This window comes from Astyanax mexicanus, chromosome 3, assembly GCF_023375975.1.
Source record: "Astyanax mexicanus isolate ESR-SI-001 chromosome 3, AstMex3_surface, whole genome shotgun sequence".
Classification (NCBI taxonomy): domain Eukaryota; kingdom Metazoa; phylum Chordata; class Actinopteri; order Characiformes; family Acestrorhamphidae; genus Astyanax; species Astyanax mexicanus.
The window spans coordinates 64,262,353-64,282,052 of NC_064410.1; the positions used below are offsets into that span (position 1 = coordinate 64,262,353).

General features: G+C 34.5%; 1 protein-coding gene across 3 annotated transcripts in view; it reads right to left on the reverse strand.

Annotated features, from left to right (window-relative positions):
- Positions 1 to 18,609, reverse strand: part of nprl3 (NPR3-like, GATOR1 complex subunit) — a 31,103-nt gene extending 12,494 nt beyond the window's left edge. The window contains exons 1-8 of one of the 3 annotated variants that reach the window (XM_022667160.2): positions 17,570 to 18,609; positions 16,482 to 16,551; positions 14,431 to 14,469; positions 12,388 to 12,520; positions 8,653 to 8,727; positions 5,623 to 5,776; positions 5,008 to 5,089; positions 4,655 to 4,792 (exon numbers count right to left, since the gene is read on the reverse strand). In XM_022667160.2, coding sequence (XP_022522881.2) covers positions 4,655 to 4,792; positions 5,008 to 5,089; positions 5,623 to 5,776; positions 8,653 to 8,727; positions 12,388 to 12,520; positions 14,431 to 14,469; positions 16,482 to 16,551; positions 17,570 to 17,759 — 881 coding nt within the window. In that variant the 5' untranslated portion in view covers positions 17,760 to 18,609. Of the gene's footprint in view, positions 1 to 4,654; positions 4,793 to 5,007; positions 5,090 to 5,622; positions 5,777 to 7,145; positions 7,453 to 8,652; positions 8,728 to 12,387; positions 12,521 to 14,430; positions 14,470 to 16,481; positions 16,552 to 17,569 lie in introns of those variants that run through there. The other 2 variants (XM_022667161.2, XM_022667162.2) reach the window with 2 other exon arrangements.
- Between the last annotated feature and the right edge of the window lie 1,091 nt (positions 18,610 to 19,700).

A 19,700-nucleotide genomic window follows, 5' to 3' on the forward strand; every position in this document is an offset into this window, starting at 1 on the left:
GACATCGACCAGGTTCATACACTGTGCTGTTAATAACCGTGTAATAACTGCAATAATATTAACTGTTCAGTTAATAATAGTATAATAACTACTGTTAATAACTGCACTGTTTATAACAGTGTAATAACTGTACTGTTAATAACCGTCCAGCAGCGGCACCTAATACAGGACATTGACAATGTTTATACACTGTACTGTTAATAACCGTGTAATAACTGTATAATACAGCACTGTTAATAACCGTCCAGCAGCAGCACCTAATACAAGGATCAATAAAGTATCTATCTATCTATCTATCTATCTATCTATCTATCTATCTATCTATCTATCTATCTATCTATCTAATACAGCCTACAGGACATCAACCAGGTTCATACACTGTACTGTTAATAACCGTGTAATAACTGTATCATACAGCACTGTTAATAACTGCAATAATATTAACTGTACAGTTAATAATAGTATAATAACTACTGTTAATGACTGCACTGTTTATAACAGTGTAATAACTGTACTGTTAATAACCATCCAGCAGCAGCACCTAATTCGGGGATCAATAAAGTATCTATCTATCTATCTATCTATCTATCTATCTATCTATCTATCTATCTATCTAATACAGCCTACAGGACATCAACCAGGTACATACACTGTACTGTTAATAACCATGTAATAACTGCACTGTTTATAACAGTGTAATAACTGTACTGTTAATAACCGTCCAGCAGCAGCACCTAATACGGCCTACAGGACATCGACCAGGTTCATACACTGTACTGTTAATAACCGTGTAATAACTGTATAATACAGCAATGTTAATAACTGTATAATAACTGCTATAGTATTAACTGTACAGTTAATAATAGTATAATAACTGTTGTTAATGACTGCACTGTTTAACCATATGCACCATTATGTACTGTACTCTTAATAACCTTATATAAACCACACTGTCACACACTGTACTGTTAATAGCTGTATAATAACTGCACTGTAAATAACTGTATAATAACTATAATGTTAATAACCTTTTAAAAACTGATATAAGAGAGATCAGCGCAGTACCACACCACACAGCCAGAGGGTGCTACAATCCCTATACTACTGAACACACTGGAATTATTAACTTTATTACTTTTTATTATTTTACCTAGCTTTAATAAGAATTATGTACTTACATTTCTAAAAAAGCCTTTATTTATTTTTTTTTAATAACCTCTGTGGATGTACCAAGCTTCAAATATAGCTTTAGATGTTTACACTACTCTTAAAAAACCTCTGAAAATTCAAAATAAAATGCATTTAAATTCACATTTCTAATGGCAAGATTCCCCACTGTGATTTGAATGTTTTGGAAATTAGCAAAATATATTGTGCCTTGTAGTTAAATTTAAATTTCATGCAAACAGTGTGTTACAATAAATTTATCAGCATTTACTGTGAATGAACACATTATTATACATAATAATAACATTAACCTTCACATTAAAGTAACTTTCACTATATTGTATTTGTGGGGGCGGAGTTTTAGGCTTTAATTATTAATTTAGCTATTTTTATAAGTTTTATTTTTAATTCACAAGTTATTTTAAGGTGTCCAAAGATGTTCTGTCCAATATTTCTCATATTCTCTCCATACTGAGCTTAAAGAGGTAAAAATTAAGTTATTTGAATATAATGTTAAATCTTATTACTGCTCCAGTCACTGACTGCAGATGCAGACTCTGACCACTAGAGGCGCCCTTTGCCATATTTTGAGCAGACTGCCTCTTATCGGATGGCCTTGAGCTCCAGGGCCTCAGGGGGGGGCAATTCCCACCCAGTCATAAGTTTAGACATTAAATTCATTTTTCTTTACTAAACTCATCCAAACTATGAAGAAAAACATCTGGATTTATTTATTTAACAATAAAAGTGTTAAACAAACAGAATATGTTTTATATTTTAGATTCTTAGATGATCAGTTTTGAACATCTCTGCTGGATTTTCTCAGTCAGTTTTATAAGGTAGACTCATCTGGAATTCAGGCTTTCAGTTAACAGCTGTGCTGAACTCATCAAGAGTTAATTACTTGAATTTCTTGTCTCTTAATAAAGTGTTTGAGAGCATCAGTTAAAGTAAAGTAGTGAAGAGGTAGAGTTACAGGTATACAGTGAATAGTGAATATTTGAGTAATGTTCGAATCCAGGTTATGAGAAGCAACAACTACTCAACTAAATAAAGGAAATAAAAATTACTTTAAGAATAAATGAAGGTCAGTCAATCCGAAAAGAAGAATTTTATGAACTTTGAAACTATTCACAGGTGCATTCACTGCAAAGACCATGATGGAACTGGCACTTATCTGTTCCTTCATAATCTGATAAATCACCTCACTATTCATTTACTATGTAGGAAAGAAATATATAAATAAACACATTGAATGAGAAGCTGTGTCCAAACTTTTTAATGGTAGTGCACATCTAAAATAATGGCAGAGGTGGGAAGTAATGAAATCCATTTACTCGCATTACTGAAATTGAGTAGTTATTTGGTGTATTTATACTTTTTAAAGTACTTATTAAAAATTAAATGTTTACTTTTAATTAATTATATTTATTTTGAAGTATTGCATCTGTTACTCAGTTGTTTCTCAGGGGGGACGTCTGTGTAAAATATTTTACATTTCTACTCTTTAATGATAAAACTCCTGCATCTGGACTGCAATTGTAAAAACAGGAGGATCAGTGAGTTTTTAGGTTTTCTCGGTCACATGACATCATTGCAGCGTTCAGTAGCTCCTCCATTTCCACTAGCTGTTGTGTTTTTAACATGGATCTCCATGGAAAATGTGGCGTGCCCAAAGTGTAATTACAGTGCACAGCAGTGGACAAATATCTACTTTAATAAAGGCGAGGAGACTAAACTCAGAGATGTGCGTCCGGACGGGACTAAAATTACCGGAGGAGCACGGAGTTCAGAGAAAAACAGTAGATAATTCAGCCTGTAATTTTCTCAGAGGACGTCTGAGAAATAAAACACCTACATGATAGTTCTAGACGGAAATAAAATCACAGAGGATAAAAACCCCCATAAAAGAGAAAATTACCCCAAAACCCCCTGAGAAAATAATCTTGTCCAGATAGAGCCTTATTCTCTGCAGCAAAATAACTTGGACACTTGGAGAAGCTGCCTGTTTTCTCTTTACTCTCTACACTTAATAATTCCAGATTCCAATAACAATCAATCTGGAACCCAAATTCTGCAGGTTTGAAAATAAAGACGTAAAAACTAGACAAACATAACGAAACTAAAGGTTTGGAGGAGATGAACTGTTTGATTTGTATTCAGGAAAATACTGATTTTAAAGTAAAGTTCGGAAAATAGACGATTTTATGATTTTATTCATTATATTTTGATTCATTATATTTAGATTTAATTCAATATTTTTCATATTTTCTATTACACTTACAAATATGTTTTTTTTTAGCAATGTTCTTTATGAAACATGAAAGCCTTTTATGTAATGCTTAAATGCAATATCAGGCAGACAATTGACAAAAATTCTGGCCTGTTAAAAGGTACCGTATTTTTCGGACTATAAGGCGCACTTAAAAACTTTTAATTTTCACAAAAATTGACAGTGCGTCTTATAATACGGTGCGCCTTTTGTATGGATTTTACTCGTCAGGTTGTAAGGAGCAGTAAACACACACTCCGTGCAGCGTTATAGAGAGTTTCAGTGCTATACAGAGTCCAGAGCCGTGCAGCTCCGAGGCTGAGCAGCAATAGCATTAGCTAGATGCTAACCGCTAAGCTAGCTAGCTTTTTCACTGTTCAGAGATCAGTATTTTCTAAATTTAGCACTTTTAATACTGCTGGAGCAGTATTATTAGAGTTAGATGCTAATCGCTAAGCGTTCACCGTTCAGAGGTGAGTTATCGGCCTGTAAGTCTGTGCTGCTTTGCCTGGCTAGCATTAGCTAGATGCTAAGCGCTAACTCTCTCAGAGGTGAGTTTTATCAGCCTGTAATCTGCTTGTTTACCGTGTTAAAACAAGCTACGGGGGACGAATCGCTAGCTAATATCTCACTGTCTTACCAGAACACGCAGGATTACTCAGTGTAACGCTGTCGTTTAAGTTTGGGTTAACTTTACTAGTTTAGGGGACTAGCTAGCGTGCTAGCGGATAGCTATGCTAACGCTGGTGCAGCAAGCCTTAGTGGACATCTGGAAATCTAAGCTTACTGTAAATAAACTGAAGCACGTTACTCACCCAAATAAACAGTTTTCAGGAGAGGAATCTGTGTAGATTAATATCCAGCACTCGTTTGACTTTGAAAGAGCTAGATTTGTATACTGAGACGCTCCACCGGCAAGATAGTGCGTCTTATAATACGGTGCGCCTTATAGTCCGAAAAATACGGTAAGTAACTTTTACTCTAAGTAAATTTTAAATTATATCTACGTTTTAGACTAGTAATTTTACTCATACTTTCATTCCATCACAGTAATAATACTTTTACTTGAGAAGAATATTTTAGTACTCTTTTCACCTCTGAATAATAAGGATTACTTTTACTTTTAATCATGTTTTAATATTAACACTGATTGCAGACGCACCCTCCGGCCACTAGAGGCGCCTCTGCCCCGTGTTTAGCAGGGCTGGTTCTTACCGGATGGCCTTCAGGCTGCTCTCCAGCGCCTCTGGGGGGATGTGGTTCCCTCCCACCCGGTGGATCTTGTGGGGCAGACAGAAGCTCACCTCCAGCCAGTTGTTGATGTGGAGTCGCACCACTCCGGTCGTACAGAGGCTGAGGAGCAGGAAATAATATCACTAATATCACTAATATCTCAAAAATATAGTAAATATAACAAATAATAAACATCTGATCTGTTCATGATTCCTCAAAACCTGACATAAATCTACACCTCATTACACTCAAAGACTATTGTTATATATTATATTATAATAATTATTATTATACTGAGGGGACTGAACTGTTAAACACTCTGTAAGATCACTCACCTGTCGTACGCTTCTTTCAGGTCTCTGGCCAGTTTACATTTGGGCAGTATGTGTCGGAAAGGTGACTGAGGCGTACCGTCCGCTACGATTATAAACACAAAAACACATTTAATAAACACATTTTACTATTTATAGGTTTATGTTTGAGTAAAATGAACATTGTTGTTTTATTCTATAAACTACAGACAACATTTCTCCCAAATTACAAATAAAAATATTCTCATTTAGAGCATTTATTTACAGAAAATGAGAAATGGTTAAAATAAAGAAAAAGATGCTTCAGTCCTTTCAGACCTCAAATAATGCAAAGAAAACAAGTTCATATTCATAAAGTTTTAAGAGTTCAGAAATAATCAATATTTAATGGAATAACCCTGATGTTTTTAATCACAGTTTTTTTTTTCATGCATCTTGGCATCATGTTCTCCTCCACCAGTCTTACACACTGCTTTTGGATAACTTTATGCTGCTTTACTCCTGGTGCAAAAATTCAAGCAGTTCAGTTTGGTGGTTTGATGGTTTGTGATCATCCATCTTCCTCTTGATTATATTCGGGTCTGGAGATCCAGGAGTGTGTGTGTGTGCAGGTGAGGTGTGTGTGTGTGAGTATCTCACTCTCGGTGAGGGTGGTGACCTCGTCCTGCATGGCGAGCATCAGCTTGGCCTCTCGGGTGAGGTACTGGCAGCGGCGCTCCTCGTGCTGCAGGGCGATGGCGATGCGCCGCGACAGATTGTGCATACAGCTGATCACCGACGGGTCGGCGTTCGCCTGCAGGGGGCGACAGAGATACAGTCCTTTACTTATAATCACTTATTACAGTTCCTCTTAAACATTATAGAGCAGGGGTGTCCAAACTACGGCCCGCAGGCCATTTGCGGCCCGTTTCCTTTTATGGAGCGTCCCGCGAGGTATTTTAGAAATAGAATGAAAGTTGGCCCGCTGTTAAGCAGGTTTTTATAATGTGAGATTCAAAGTTTAAACGCTAGGCGTCAGAAACGGACCAAAGAGTCTAAAAGCGGAGAGAGGGCGCATTTCTAGAGCAGAAAAAACGGGGCAAAAGAGTCTAAAAGCGGAGAGAGTGCGCATTTCTAGCGCAGAAAAACAGGCCAAAGAGTCTAAAAGCAGAGAGGGTGCGCATTTCTAGAGCAGAAAAACAGGCCAAAGAGTCTAAAAGCAGAGAGGGTGCGCATTTCTAGAGCAGAAAAACAGGCCAAAGAGTCTAAAAGCAGAGAGGGTGCGCATTTCTAGAGCAGAAAAACAGGCCAAAGAGTCTAAAAGCGGAGAGAGTGCGCATTTCTAGCGCAGAAAAACAGGCCAAAGAGTCTAAAAGCAGAGAGGGTGCGCATTTCTAGAGCAGAAAAACAGGGCAAAGAGTCTAAAAGCGGAGAGAGTGCGCATTTTTAGCGCAGAAATTCGGGCCAAAGAGTCTAAAAGCGGAGAGAGTGCGCATTTCTAGCGCAGAAAAACGGGGCAAAAGAGTCTAAAAGCGGAGAGAGTGCGCACTTCTAGCGCAGAAATTCAGGCCAAAGAGTCTAAAAGCGGAGAGAGTGCGCATTTCTAGCGCAGAAAAACGGGGCAAAAGAGTCTAAAAGCGGAGAGAGTGCGCACTTCTAGCGCAGAAATTCAGGCCAAAGAGTCTAAAAGCGGAGAGAGTGCACATTTTTAGCGCAGAAATTCAGGCCAAAGAGTCTAAAAGCGGAGAGAGTGCGCATTTCTAGCGCAGAAAAACGGGCCAAAAGAGTCTAAAAGCAGAGAGGGTGCGCATTTCTAGCGCAGAAAAATGGGGCAAAGATTCTAAAATCGCATTTCTAGCGGAAAAAACAGAGTCTAGAAGTTGCCGTAATTAAGGAGTTTAATATTAAGAGACATCATGAAATTAAACATCAATTTGAAAAATCTTAGTTTACACAACACTGTCAAAGATAAAGATAGTAAGTGAAGTAAAATGGTGTGTAAATGAAAGTAATCAGGAAAAAATGTATTATTTAAAGTGGTATATTTCATTATTTGTTTTATTACAGAGTCTGTGGTCCGTGACTTCAAATATATTTCTCCTTCTGGCCCCCAACAAAAAAAGTTTGGACACCCCTGCTATAGAGCATGATCCACCAATAGTCAAACTAAAAACCCAAAGTACCACCAAAAACTCATCCGCAGGAACATGTGCAGGCATGTAAATGATGAGGACAAATAATGCATATCTTTATTCTGATGCTGACATTTAACATTAAACAAATAACGCTACTGAAATATAAACTCCAAATAATAAAAGAGAAATGCTCCAAAATTACTTTCATGACATTTCTCTTAGTTCACGAAAAATTATGTCCATTTTAGAGAGTTTTTTATCTGATAGTGACAAAATATCTCCAATAAAACCAGGCAAATTCTTAAGACCCAGAAACTTGGACCTCCCCTGGCGTGCGGACCCCTGATAGGGGTACGGTGGTGCGGGACGCTGGGCTCAGGATCTAACTCAGCACTTTATTCTGCTGAGTCATGGCGGGACGGTCCGGGTGGGACGTCCTGACTCAGCACTGACCCCAGCCCCCCCCCCCTCCCGATAGACAGACGCCTGGTCTTATCAGAGCCCCGCCCATTTCTACAGAAAACAGCTGATAAAATTCATCCTCCTCTCAGACCGGCCCTATTAAACCCCTTTAATTACTAATAAACACAATATTACAACGTTTATTATCACCATAATAACAATTACAATAGTAAAAAAGTGAGCTTTTAATAGTTTAGATTGTTTTTTTTTGTATTCTATATTTACTATTCAATATTTTACTCACTGTCTTATTCATTTCATCTTATGATTCCAAATCTATATTAATATACATAGAAATATAAAAGTAATATATATATACAGTTTATACTGTTTTATACAACATCTATTATCTATACTATATTATATCCATTACAGAGTTTAATTTAGGTGGAAATGTAATTTTTTAAAACGTAAATAAATAATTAAAGAATTAAAATATTGAGTGGGAAATAAATCTATATTCAGCACAAAGCACACTTCATTAATTTATTGTAACACATTATTAATACATTTATATTATTTTAATGCTTATTATAATAGATAAATGGTTCTGGTAAACCAGTATCCCTCATTATCACATACATTTTAACATTTTTAAGCTTTAGTATTAGTAAGTTGATTAAGCAACATAATCAATGTTTGTTTTTAAACATAATACATATTTATATATATATATATATATAACAGGTGCATCACACATTTTTATAATATATGTATTTAAATAAGCAGCATAACAGGATTCTGTTTTTGGTACTAATATTAAAATGATCACTAATCCTAAGAAAGAGTTATTAGTATTAATAATATTAATAATACTGTGTACAGTGACTCTGGGAGGGGTGGAGGGGCGGGGTGATTTTGCTGAGTCAGGCTGAGGGGCAACTCTGATAAACATTACAACTTTTTTTAATATCATATATATTTTATTTGTATTATGCAGCAAATGATAATGCTATTGATCAGGTGACTCCTGTGATGAATAACTGCACAAATCCTCTACAGGAAAAATAAAGAGTATAAATATATTTCTGCACATTTTAAATATAAAAAATTAATAAATATATATATTAAAAAATATATTAAACAGTCTTACCCTTAATGCGAACACCACGCTGAACAGGATCATGGTGGGCATTTCTCTTTTAGGAGACGGGTCCGTCTTCGAGACCTAAAAATCACATTATTCAGTTGTTAATTAATTCATATTTTTATATAGTTGCTCATACTTCTATTAAATTCAGTGATGAGATAAAACACCAAATTTATATTTATTAAAAATAATAAATTATAAAACAGAATCTGGTTTATTATTACAAATTATTTTAATAATGTATTTAATATAATCTTCAATATTAAATTAACAATGTAAAAATTCTAAAAGAACGAAACACACTGAATTAGAGAGAAGAGGGATATCAAAACTTTTGACTGCTACTGTATATTAACAATAAAAATAAAATAAATAGTAAATATGTGATTTTGTGTTTTTAATCCCTGTGGAACACCAAGAATACAGAAATCTGACTAAAAAGATCAGAGGCAATATCTTATTTTACTCTTGATTAGAGCTTTAAGATATATCAAAGAGTAATTTTACATAAGATAAAATAAATTAAATAAAATTATTCATTTTGCTGCTTTATAAAATAAAAAAAACACATTGTTCTCATTTTCCATGGCTTATCTACCAGAACCATGGCTCATTTATTTTATTTTAATATTGAATATTCAGAGTAATGTGATAAATTAGGACATGTTGGATCATTAACTTTCATTAAATCTGGTAAAGATGATTAAAAATGTCACTTTTAATATTGCAATTTATTACAAAAACTATAAATATTGCTGCCACAGGCCTGTCATTAAAACTATGCTTGTTTGGATGATATTACACTGTGCCAAAAAAAATTGTGTTAAACAATATTAGTATAATTTCAAGAGACTTTTTTGTTGCCTGTGATATAATAATAATAATAATAATAATAATAATAATAATAATAATAATAGTAATAGCAAAATAATTCAAATACATCATTCATTTTAAAAAATGCAATTTTTAATACTAACATTTATGTACAATTTGTCACTATAATAATTGTCATTGTTAGAGGCTTTTATCTGGGGAGCTGTTCGTTAACTTGCATTTGTTTCTGAGGCTGATAACTCTGATAAACTCATCCTGTACAACAGAGGAAACTCTCGCTCTTCATTTCCTGGGGCGATCCTGATGAGTGCCAGTTTCATCTTTATAACATTTTTATGGTCTTTTTTGCACTTGAGGATACTTTCAAAGTTCTTGAAATTCTTCTTTTCGGATTGACTGATCTTCATTTCTTCTTAAAGTATTTTTTTCTTTATTTAGTTCAGTAGTTGTTTCTTATCATAACCTGGATTCGAACATTACTCAAATATTCACTATTCACTGTATACCTGTAACTCTACCTCTTCACTACTTTACTTTAACTGATGCTCTCAAACACAATTCCAAAAAATTATAGTTATTGAATATACAGCTGTGTAAAAAATTCAGTTTCTGAATCAGTTTCTCTGAATTTCATATTCATAAAGTTTTAAGAGTTCAGAAATCAATGTTTGGTGGAATAACCCTGGTTTTTAATCATGTTCTCCTCCACCAGTCTTACACACTGCTTTTGGATAACTTTATGCTGCTTTACTCCTGGTGCAAAAATTCAAGCAGTTCAGTTTGGTGGTTTGATGGTTTGTGAACATCCATCTTCCTCTTGATTATATTCCAGAGGTTTTAATTTGCTAAAATCAAATAAATTCATCATCTTTAAGTGGCCTAATTTTTTTCCAGAGCTGTATATGGCTGTAATGTGAGTTATTAGTAGATTTCTCCTATTGAAGCTGTTTTTATTAAAACCACTTTCAACTTTATATGAGATTTATTGGGTTTTATATTCAGTTTCATAACATTTTACACAATGTCTCCCTATTTTTGGAACTGGAGTATTAGAATGAAGACAGAGGGTAAGAACTGCACCAGTAGGGGGCGCTACTCTCATTAGAGTTATACAGAATTCTGAAGAAAACAATTTTAAAACATTTAAAGGCTCAAAACTAATTCTGGTTAATAATATATAAAGCTTAACAACATTATTATATATTATACATAAATCATACTGGTAAACAATCTGTATCATACACAACAATATCTTTATTGTTTATTTATTAATATATATATATATATATATATATATATATTTATTTATTTTAAACAATGAAATAAACCTATATGAGAATTCATTCTGTCTACAATTACTATTAAGCTTTAAGGTTATTTTTATTTATATAACAGTTTATGTTTTATAGTTTATATGCATGCACTAATTATTCAGCACTTTAGATTTATGTTAATTTATATATTTTTATTACATTTTGTTATAATTTATAATAATTTTTAACACAATTTTGGAATATTGGTAAATTACTGTTTACAGTATAAACAAAAGTTTACAGTTTGTTTTTTTGCTTTTACTGAAAGTTTAAAACCTTGAAATTATGAATAAATATTTAATTTGATGCAGCACTTTTGCAGAAGTGTTTTTTTTTCATATCACCAAGAATATCGCAACTGCAAAAATAATATTACAAATTAAAAAGATAATTTTATTTTAATGAATTTTTTTTTTTACTTAATTTTAATAATGATTAGGATGTTAATTCTACATTAGAATGAATAATACTGTGTATCTTAAATATACTACGCACTATAAATAATAATACTGTGTATATTCAATATAGTACACATTATAACGAATAATACACTGTACAGTAAATATATTATACATTGTAATTAATGATATTGTGCATATTTAATATAGTATCCAGTATAATGACTCAAACAGTGTAAAACAAATATAGTATATATTATATAGAATAATATTGTGTATAAATCATATAGTATACATTATAATGAATAATACAGTGTATCTTAAATATACTATGCATTATAATTAATAATACTGTATATTAAATATAGTATATATTAAAATTAATAATACCTGTGTATATTTAATATAGTATATATTATAATGAATAATATCTGTGTATTTCAAATATAGTATATATTATAATGAATAATACTGTTTATATCAAATATAGTATATATTATAATGAATAATACTGTGTATATTAAATATATTTTACATGATAATTATGAATACATACCAGGTATGTTATTATACCTTATTTATTTAATTTATAATGCAGTATTTGTGAAAAGTGGGAAAGGTTTTTAGTCACTCTGCTGCAGTGTTCACTATATTTCACTATTGTCCACCAATCACTGGACTCTTCACCAGTAGGTGGAGCTCTAAGCTGATATTTCCTCTTGTTGTGACTCTTCTTAATGCTGAGTTTTTACACCCTCTACACCCATTACAAAACAGATTCTGGTTTATTATTAAAACATATTCTACATGTGTTTCTGTAGAGCTTTAATATAGTCTTCAATATTAAAATTACAATGTAAAAAATCATAAAAATAAAGAATGGAGAACATGATGCCAAGATGCACGAAAAAAAAAAAACGGTGATTAAAAACCAACCAGGGTTATTCCACCAAATATTGATTTTTTTCTTGTTATTCCATTTCTCATTTTCTGTAAATAAATGCTCTAAATGAGAATATTTTTATTTGTAATTTGGGAGAAATGTTGTCTGTAGTTTATAGAATAAAACAACAATGTTCATTTTACTCAAACATAAACCTATAAATAGCAAAATCAGAGAAACTGATTCAGAAACTGAAGTGCTCTCTTTTTCCAGAGCTGCATATAATATAAATTTGACATCCGTCTCTTACCTGGATGGTGTGGGGGGGCTGCAGGAGAGTCGGATGCCCAACGAAGCGAACGTTGTCGATCTTCAGCTCAAACTTTTTGCCGCACATGTCCGACTTGGTGGCCAGGATGGTGGCGAGGATGATATCGGAGAATCTTTATAACGAGGGAGAGAAGGAAGGACAGCAGTGAGGAACACTACCACCCAGTAACATCCAGAACCAATCAGATCAGAACAGGAGCTTCAATTAACTTCCCGCCATGAGAGGATTCTGATTGGCTTACGAGAGCTAGGCTAACGAGCACTATAGGGAGTTGGGAGTCGGGCTCCTCACTAGGGAGTGCAGGGGGGGGGCAGGAGGGCGAATGATCAGGACGAATCAGATCTCAGTTGAGGGAGGTGATGGACTCATGGCCTGGTCTAGATCATCCGCTCCACCTAAAAAGCTTCAATTAGGAGGTGAATCAAACCCAGAGAGACGACCCGATGGTGCAGAAGAGCCTGTGGACCAACTCTAACCTGCAGTCTGGAGCCGTGCTGAGATTAAATCGCCAAGAGAAATTAAAAGAACCCAAAGGTGGTGAGATATCGAGAGTTGAGTTTTGATCAGATATATTTTTAATCACTGAAGTTTTCCATTAGCAATAGCTACAATTGTTATAATCTTATATTAATCTGGAGTAGGTGACTTTGTTGAAGCTATTTGAAAAAGGATTATACACTATACAGCCAAAAGTATTCGCTCTTCTACAAGAACTTGAGCAACATCCCAATGTGGGAAAGTCCAGATAAATATTTGTTTGGGGTTTTGATATCAGCATGTAAAAAAAGTTAACAAGGTGTTGGTGTACTTCTGAACCTCCTCTAACAGAAATTAGATTGGCACTGAGTCCACTGGTCCAGCGGTCTAAAGCGCTGCCACTATAAGCAGGAGGTTGCAGGTTCGAATCCTGCTCATGCAGCTTTACCATCAAGCTGCCGGCGCTCAGAGGGAGCACAATTGGCCCTGCTCCCTCCAGGTGGGTAGATGTCTGCAGCACAGCGCGTCTGTGAGCTGATGTATCAGAACCGAGTCGGTGCGCTTTCCTCCGAGCGTTAGCGCTGTGATGCTACTCGGTAATGCTACAGCATCAGCAGCAGCTCAAAAAGAAGCGGTGTCTGACTTCACATGTATCAGAGGAAGCATGTGTTAGTCTTCACCCTCCTGGTGTGTTGGGGCATCACTAGTGATAGGGGGGGTCCTAATGAGTGGGTTGGGTAATTGACTGTGTAAATTGTGTAAACCGAACTCACAAGCTCATCTATGGTTGTCCCCGAACTGTTTCTCAAAAGATAAATTGAAATAAATTGACTAAAATCTCTCTAAAAAAGAGTTCCTTTCACTGGAACTAAAAGGGGTCGAGCCCAACTGCTGAAATATGATGCACCATAATCTTAATAAGGATCCCCCCTCCACCAAACTTTACACTCAGCACAAAGCAATCAGACAAGTACCGTTCATCTGGCAACCGAACCAAACCAGGAGCACCTGAGTTCAGTTGTCTGCATGGGTGAGCGAATACTGTCGGCAATATAGTGTAGTTTAAAAACATAATTGTATGTGCTTTACTCATGAATAACACCAGTTTTATTGAGTCTAATATAGAATATATGCTAAACAACCTTCTGTTTACTGAAGAATCATGTTTTACAGCACTGGGGTTTTTTATTATCATAGAATCTGATTTATTTGTTGTAATCATGTTCTTAAGATAGATAAAATAATAAAATAATGCTACTAAAAACTCAAAACTCACCCACTCCAACTTTAAATTACAATGCAAATTATAAAATGCAATTATTTTCAACGAAAATGTGAAATCCATTTATTATCAACATTAGAACAATTAGAACTGTGCTGGATATGTGAGAAAACAGCACATATATAAATAAGCAAATTACATGTGCACCAAACAACAAAACAATAAAACAACCGAAAGGGATTGGAGAAAGGGATTGGAGAGGTAAATAAATACAGGGTGATCTAGAAATAAAGGAAATGTGTTTCAGAATGATTTTCTCTTACCCTGCTACCAACTGTTCATCAGTTAGTGGAGTTTGTTCTCTGAAATGGGAATATAGCCATAAAACAAAAAATAAAGGAAACAAAAAGAAAAAGGGCAGCAGACAAATCGACAGAGAAATACACAAAATAAGAATAAACAGCTCTGGGAAAAAAATAAGAGAGCACTTAAAAATGGTGAGTTTCTTTGATTTTACTTATTTTTATTGGTTATTTTTTAAAAACCTCTGGATTATAATCAAGAGGAAGATGGATGATCACAAGCCATCAAACCACCAAACTGAACTGCTTGAATTTTTACACCAGGAGTAAAGCAGCATAAAGTTATCCAAAAGCAGTGTGTAAGACTGGTGGAGGAGAACATGATGCCAAGATACATGAAATTCCACCAAATATTGATTTCTGAACTCTTTATGCTTTATGAATATGAACTTGTTTTCTTTGCATTTTTGAGGTCTGAAAGCTCTGCATCTTTTTTGTTATTTCAGTCATTTCTCATTTTCTGTAAATAAATGCTCTAAATGAGAATATTTTTATTTGTAATTTGGGAGAAATGTTGTCTGTAGTTTATAGAATAAAACAACAATGTTCATTTTACTCAAACATAAACCTATAAATAGCAAAATCAGAGAAACCGATTCAGAAACTGAAGTGCTCTCTTCATTTCTTCCAGAGCTGTATAAACTAATAAAACACAAAACAATAATCAAAATTAAAAGAGTACATCACTGATGAGTGAGGAGAGATAACGTGAAGACATTTATTATGGATTATTATTGCTTAATATAAAATGCTTACGTAAAATATTGATATATGACAGGATATTATTTGTAAAATACTTTTAAAAATGCATATTCATATTTTATTAGTTGATATTGTTTTCGTCTTCTACTACAAAGGCTATGTTCACACAGCAGGTAAAAGTGGCCTAAATACAACTTATATTTTAGTCAGTTCACACTATATGTTTAATGTGATATTGACATTGTTCTGAACAGTCCACGCTCCTAAACTGATTAAGCAGCAGCGCTTCACGTGAAGTTTCGGTTTCATTTTCTCCACTGTTTTCAGAGCTTGATTGAGCTTGTTGTTGATTCACATTAAAATGCATCCCCTTCAGTAACACAAATGTTGTGAAGAATTATAGAGAATTATCTCGGGATATATCGAGTATCACAGTATCACAGTATTGTGATAATATTGTATTAAGATATTTAAAAAACACTCATTTAAATTATTTAAAAACTTTAAATGTACTTTGAACTTAGTTTAAAGAGTTTCTGTGTATGTTATCTCCATAGACTGTATATAGCTGGACAGAGAATCGTCTCTCAGAAGTGAAGCCACCACAGGTCGGGCGCCCCCTGCTGTTCAGCTGCAGAAAGCTGTGTAACTCCACCCATCCCCATAGGTTTCAATGGCAAAACAGAACAACTTTCAATCACGTTTTTTTCTAATATACTGTAATTCTACCTCCTTTATTTAAATGCAGCAGCTAGTTTAACCTCTGCTTATATTGTCAAATTTTTATATCCCCACAGAATTCGGTTTTAAAAACGTTATTCAGCTCTATTGGTTATGGGCGGGACCATTAACAGACCGTCAGCTCCGCTCAGCCCCGCTCTGCAGCCTGTGACCTCGAGGCAGCCCTCAGGGGCGGGGTTATTTAAATGAGTAGGCTGCTCTCCACAGTCTTTCTCCCCCCTCTGGTCTCTACTGCGCAGAATCGGGTTTCAGGATCGCCAACATGGAGGAAGATTTCGGCTTCATTTTCACTGAATGAATGGGAACGGAGACACGGCGTCCATCTTTTTTTACAGTCTTTGGTTATCTCTAACTAAGAAACTTTAAGATGTATTTTTGGGAAAAAAAAACTAACAAACAAATAAATAAATAAAAATAACTATTTTGGAAAAATAAAACATAAATAAATAAATGATTTAGTTGAGCGTTATAATGCAATCCAAACCCACAACAACACAAACACCACAGTAATTTCAAAGCTTCATCAAAAGCAACAAGTCATTCTGCTCAATATTTTAATCAATGATCACCTCGAATCTCCATCCGGGTCATCTGTGACATCACTCGTGCTGCTCAACACATAGGGACTCCGCTGTTTTGCTTAAAAATAAAAACCATATCAAATCAGTATTGTCTGATTAGTACTGGTTATGTAAGTAAAATATTAATTCCAAATAATCTCCAAAAGTCAGATTTACAGAGAACACATTCTTTTTTTAACATTTGAGATACACAGCATGAAGAAAAGCAGCAACTATTGTTCAGCACCTCCAGAAACTCCTTCCTTCAAGGTGCTGAGAAAACCTCTTAAGTATAAAACATATTCTGGTTGTTTAACACTTTTTGTTTAATAAATAGCTCTGCGTTTGTTCCTTTATAGCTTTAATGTATATTTTTCATTGTAAAAAAAAATTACAGTTTAAGAAGAATCATAAAAAGAAAGGTGTGCCTAAACTTATGACTGGTACCTCAAATTCAGTTTTTTTTTTTCATTATTTTAAAATGTTAATAAAGTTATCCAATCTATGAAGAAAAGTTTAATTTGGTGAAATAGCCCGCAAACTAAAACATGTTTTTTTTCTGTTACTCATAGTAGTGTATGCTGGATTTTTTAATTTTTTTTATTTAATGTTTTGTCAGATTGCCAAGAATATCTTTATCGCAAAAAAAAAAGAAAAGAAAATTTAACTGGACCAAATTTCTAGAGTTGTCGGCAGAACTTCAATTAGACAAAAAATTTAATAAAAAAAATAGGCGCAATGTTGGAACTGGCACTCATCAGGACAGACCGCAACAGGATTGGTGGAGAGAGTATTTTGGTACAGTACTGATACTTGCGGATGAAGCGGTGTTCTCGGACACTTTGAGGAACGGGAACATACCATGACACAATTCAAAACATGAAGTTGGACCAACTTAATAACTTTTTTTTTTGGAACAAATTTCGAAAGTTGTCAGAAGAAATTAAATTAGACCAACTAGAGAAATTAAAAAAGGATAGGTGCAACAGGTCAGTTGGTAAGATTTTTTTTTTCAGTGTAATGTTGGAACTGGCACTCATCAGGACGTACCGCCCCAGGATTGGTTGAGAGAGTATTTAGGGTTAGAGTACTGATACCTGCGGATGAAGCGATGTTCTCGGACACTCTGAGAAACGGGTATCTGAACAGCAGTTTGTTTCCTCTGCTGCCCGAACTGACCAGGATCACGCTGATCGGGCTGTTCTTCTCCCCGTGGTTCTGCAGCACGGTGTCGGGCGGTCTGGGTTCGGAACCGGGGTCCAAATCTACCGAGGACTGCCTGGACATTTTACTGGGTTTAGAGAAGCCTGGGGTCTTTCTTACTGTATAAACCAGCCTGTAGCTTTATATACCCATCTCCCAGCTCTTCAACCACAGATAATACCTTAATATGAAGAGTATCTGCGATATGAAGCCTAAATAAATCACTATAAATTAATAAACCAGTAAATAAATCACTATAAATTAATAAACCATTATACTAAATACACCCTGATATACAGTACTGAGGCTACAGCTAGCTAACATAAAAACCGAGTAAACTCCAGCCCCACAGACCTTAACTATACTTTAATCACTAATATATTAATTATTTTAATTCATGTTTAATACAAACCAGCCTAAAATCCCCTATTTTAACATTAATTTCTTAGGAAATACGTGCTAACATGCGCTACTGGTTAGCATTAGCTTGGCTCAGTGTTTTGAGTCACACTTTTTTGGTACCGTAGGAAACAGACACTGCCTTTTAAGGTTCCGACTTTCATCAAGGCCTAAATAAATCACCATAAATAAAAACAGTAAATAAATTCTATAAATTAATACATTAGTCAATAAACCATGATAATGACAGTTAATGCAGATTAAACACAGGGAATACAGCTAACTAACATCCAGCCCCACAGACCTTAACTATACTTTAATCACTGATATATTCATTATTTAAATTCGTGTTCAATAAAAAAACAGCCTAAAATCCCCTATTTTAACAGTAATTTCTTAGGAAATACGAGCTATGCAATAACGTGCTATTGGTTAGCATTAGCTTGGCTCAGTGTCTTGAGTCACGTTTTTTGTTACCGTAGGAAACAGACTCTGCGCTTTAAGGTTCCGCACTGCACCATTAAATGCTATATTATAGATAGATAGATTTAGTTAGATTTGGTTTACATTTTTGCTTTGTCTTGTTTACTCTGCTTCATTTTTACGTCTATATGTACATAATCTGCACTGTAAAACATTACAGCCACATTAAGTTATGTGAACTTATTTGTTCTTTTCAATTCCAATTGCCATGACAAGTTTAGTATATTGAACTCAAGTTCCTTCGTTTTACATAAAAATAACTTAAAATAACATATTGTCTTAACTTCCTGTGAGTTATTCAAATTTACCCAAGTTTATTCAACTTACGTTTTTAAGTTATTGGTTAAAAAAATGAAAGTGGGAAGATTTAAAAATGCAGAGAGGTAGAGTGATAGGCAGCAAGTTAGAAAAGACTGGAGTACTTTTTACAACTTTAAAACTGTGGGCACATTGGGCTAAACACTTTTTAACCGATGCATAGCAGTTAATAATAACAAGCTGCGGAGGGACACGCCTATCTCCGGACTCCTTGAGTGCGGCGTGAGTCACCAAGGAGACCTGAGAAATGTGTGCTACTGTTTCAGCAGAGCGCCTACGACGGTGCAGCGAGCGGTGTTCTGTCGAATTGTGCAACCCATCGAGATGTGCTTCTTAACACCAGTGCCCATGGGTGAAACACTTTTTATTTGTTTATTATTTTTATGGTAATTATCTCTTACTTGCCATTATTTCTGAGTATTACACATGCGTAAATGACAGCTGATAATAATGAAAGTAATAATAAGTGAGCAATGAAAAAAATAAGGCTTATAATCACCCCTATAACTCTAAACTGTCTCCTGATATTTTGTTTCAGGCTTTCCAAATATCCTACCGAAAGTGTGTTTAAACATGGGGCCTTTTCTAGCAATTTTACATTTAAATAAGCGCTAGGGAAGCACGGTTTGACAGGGTAGCAAAACTCGACAGAACACCGGATGGAAGCCTAGTTCGAATCCTAGTCGTCCCATGTTTTTTTTTTCATAATGACAATTAATGTTCTCTTTTTTAAAATATCTATTTATGTAGCCTACATATTTCTACATATTTCATGTGATATATATTATTTAACAAAGACTAACTGTAAAGAGTTTTGCTATATTT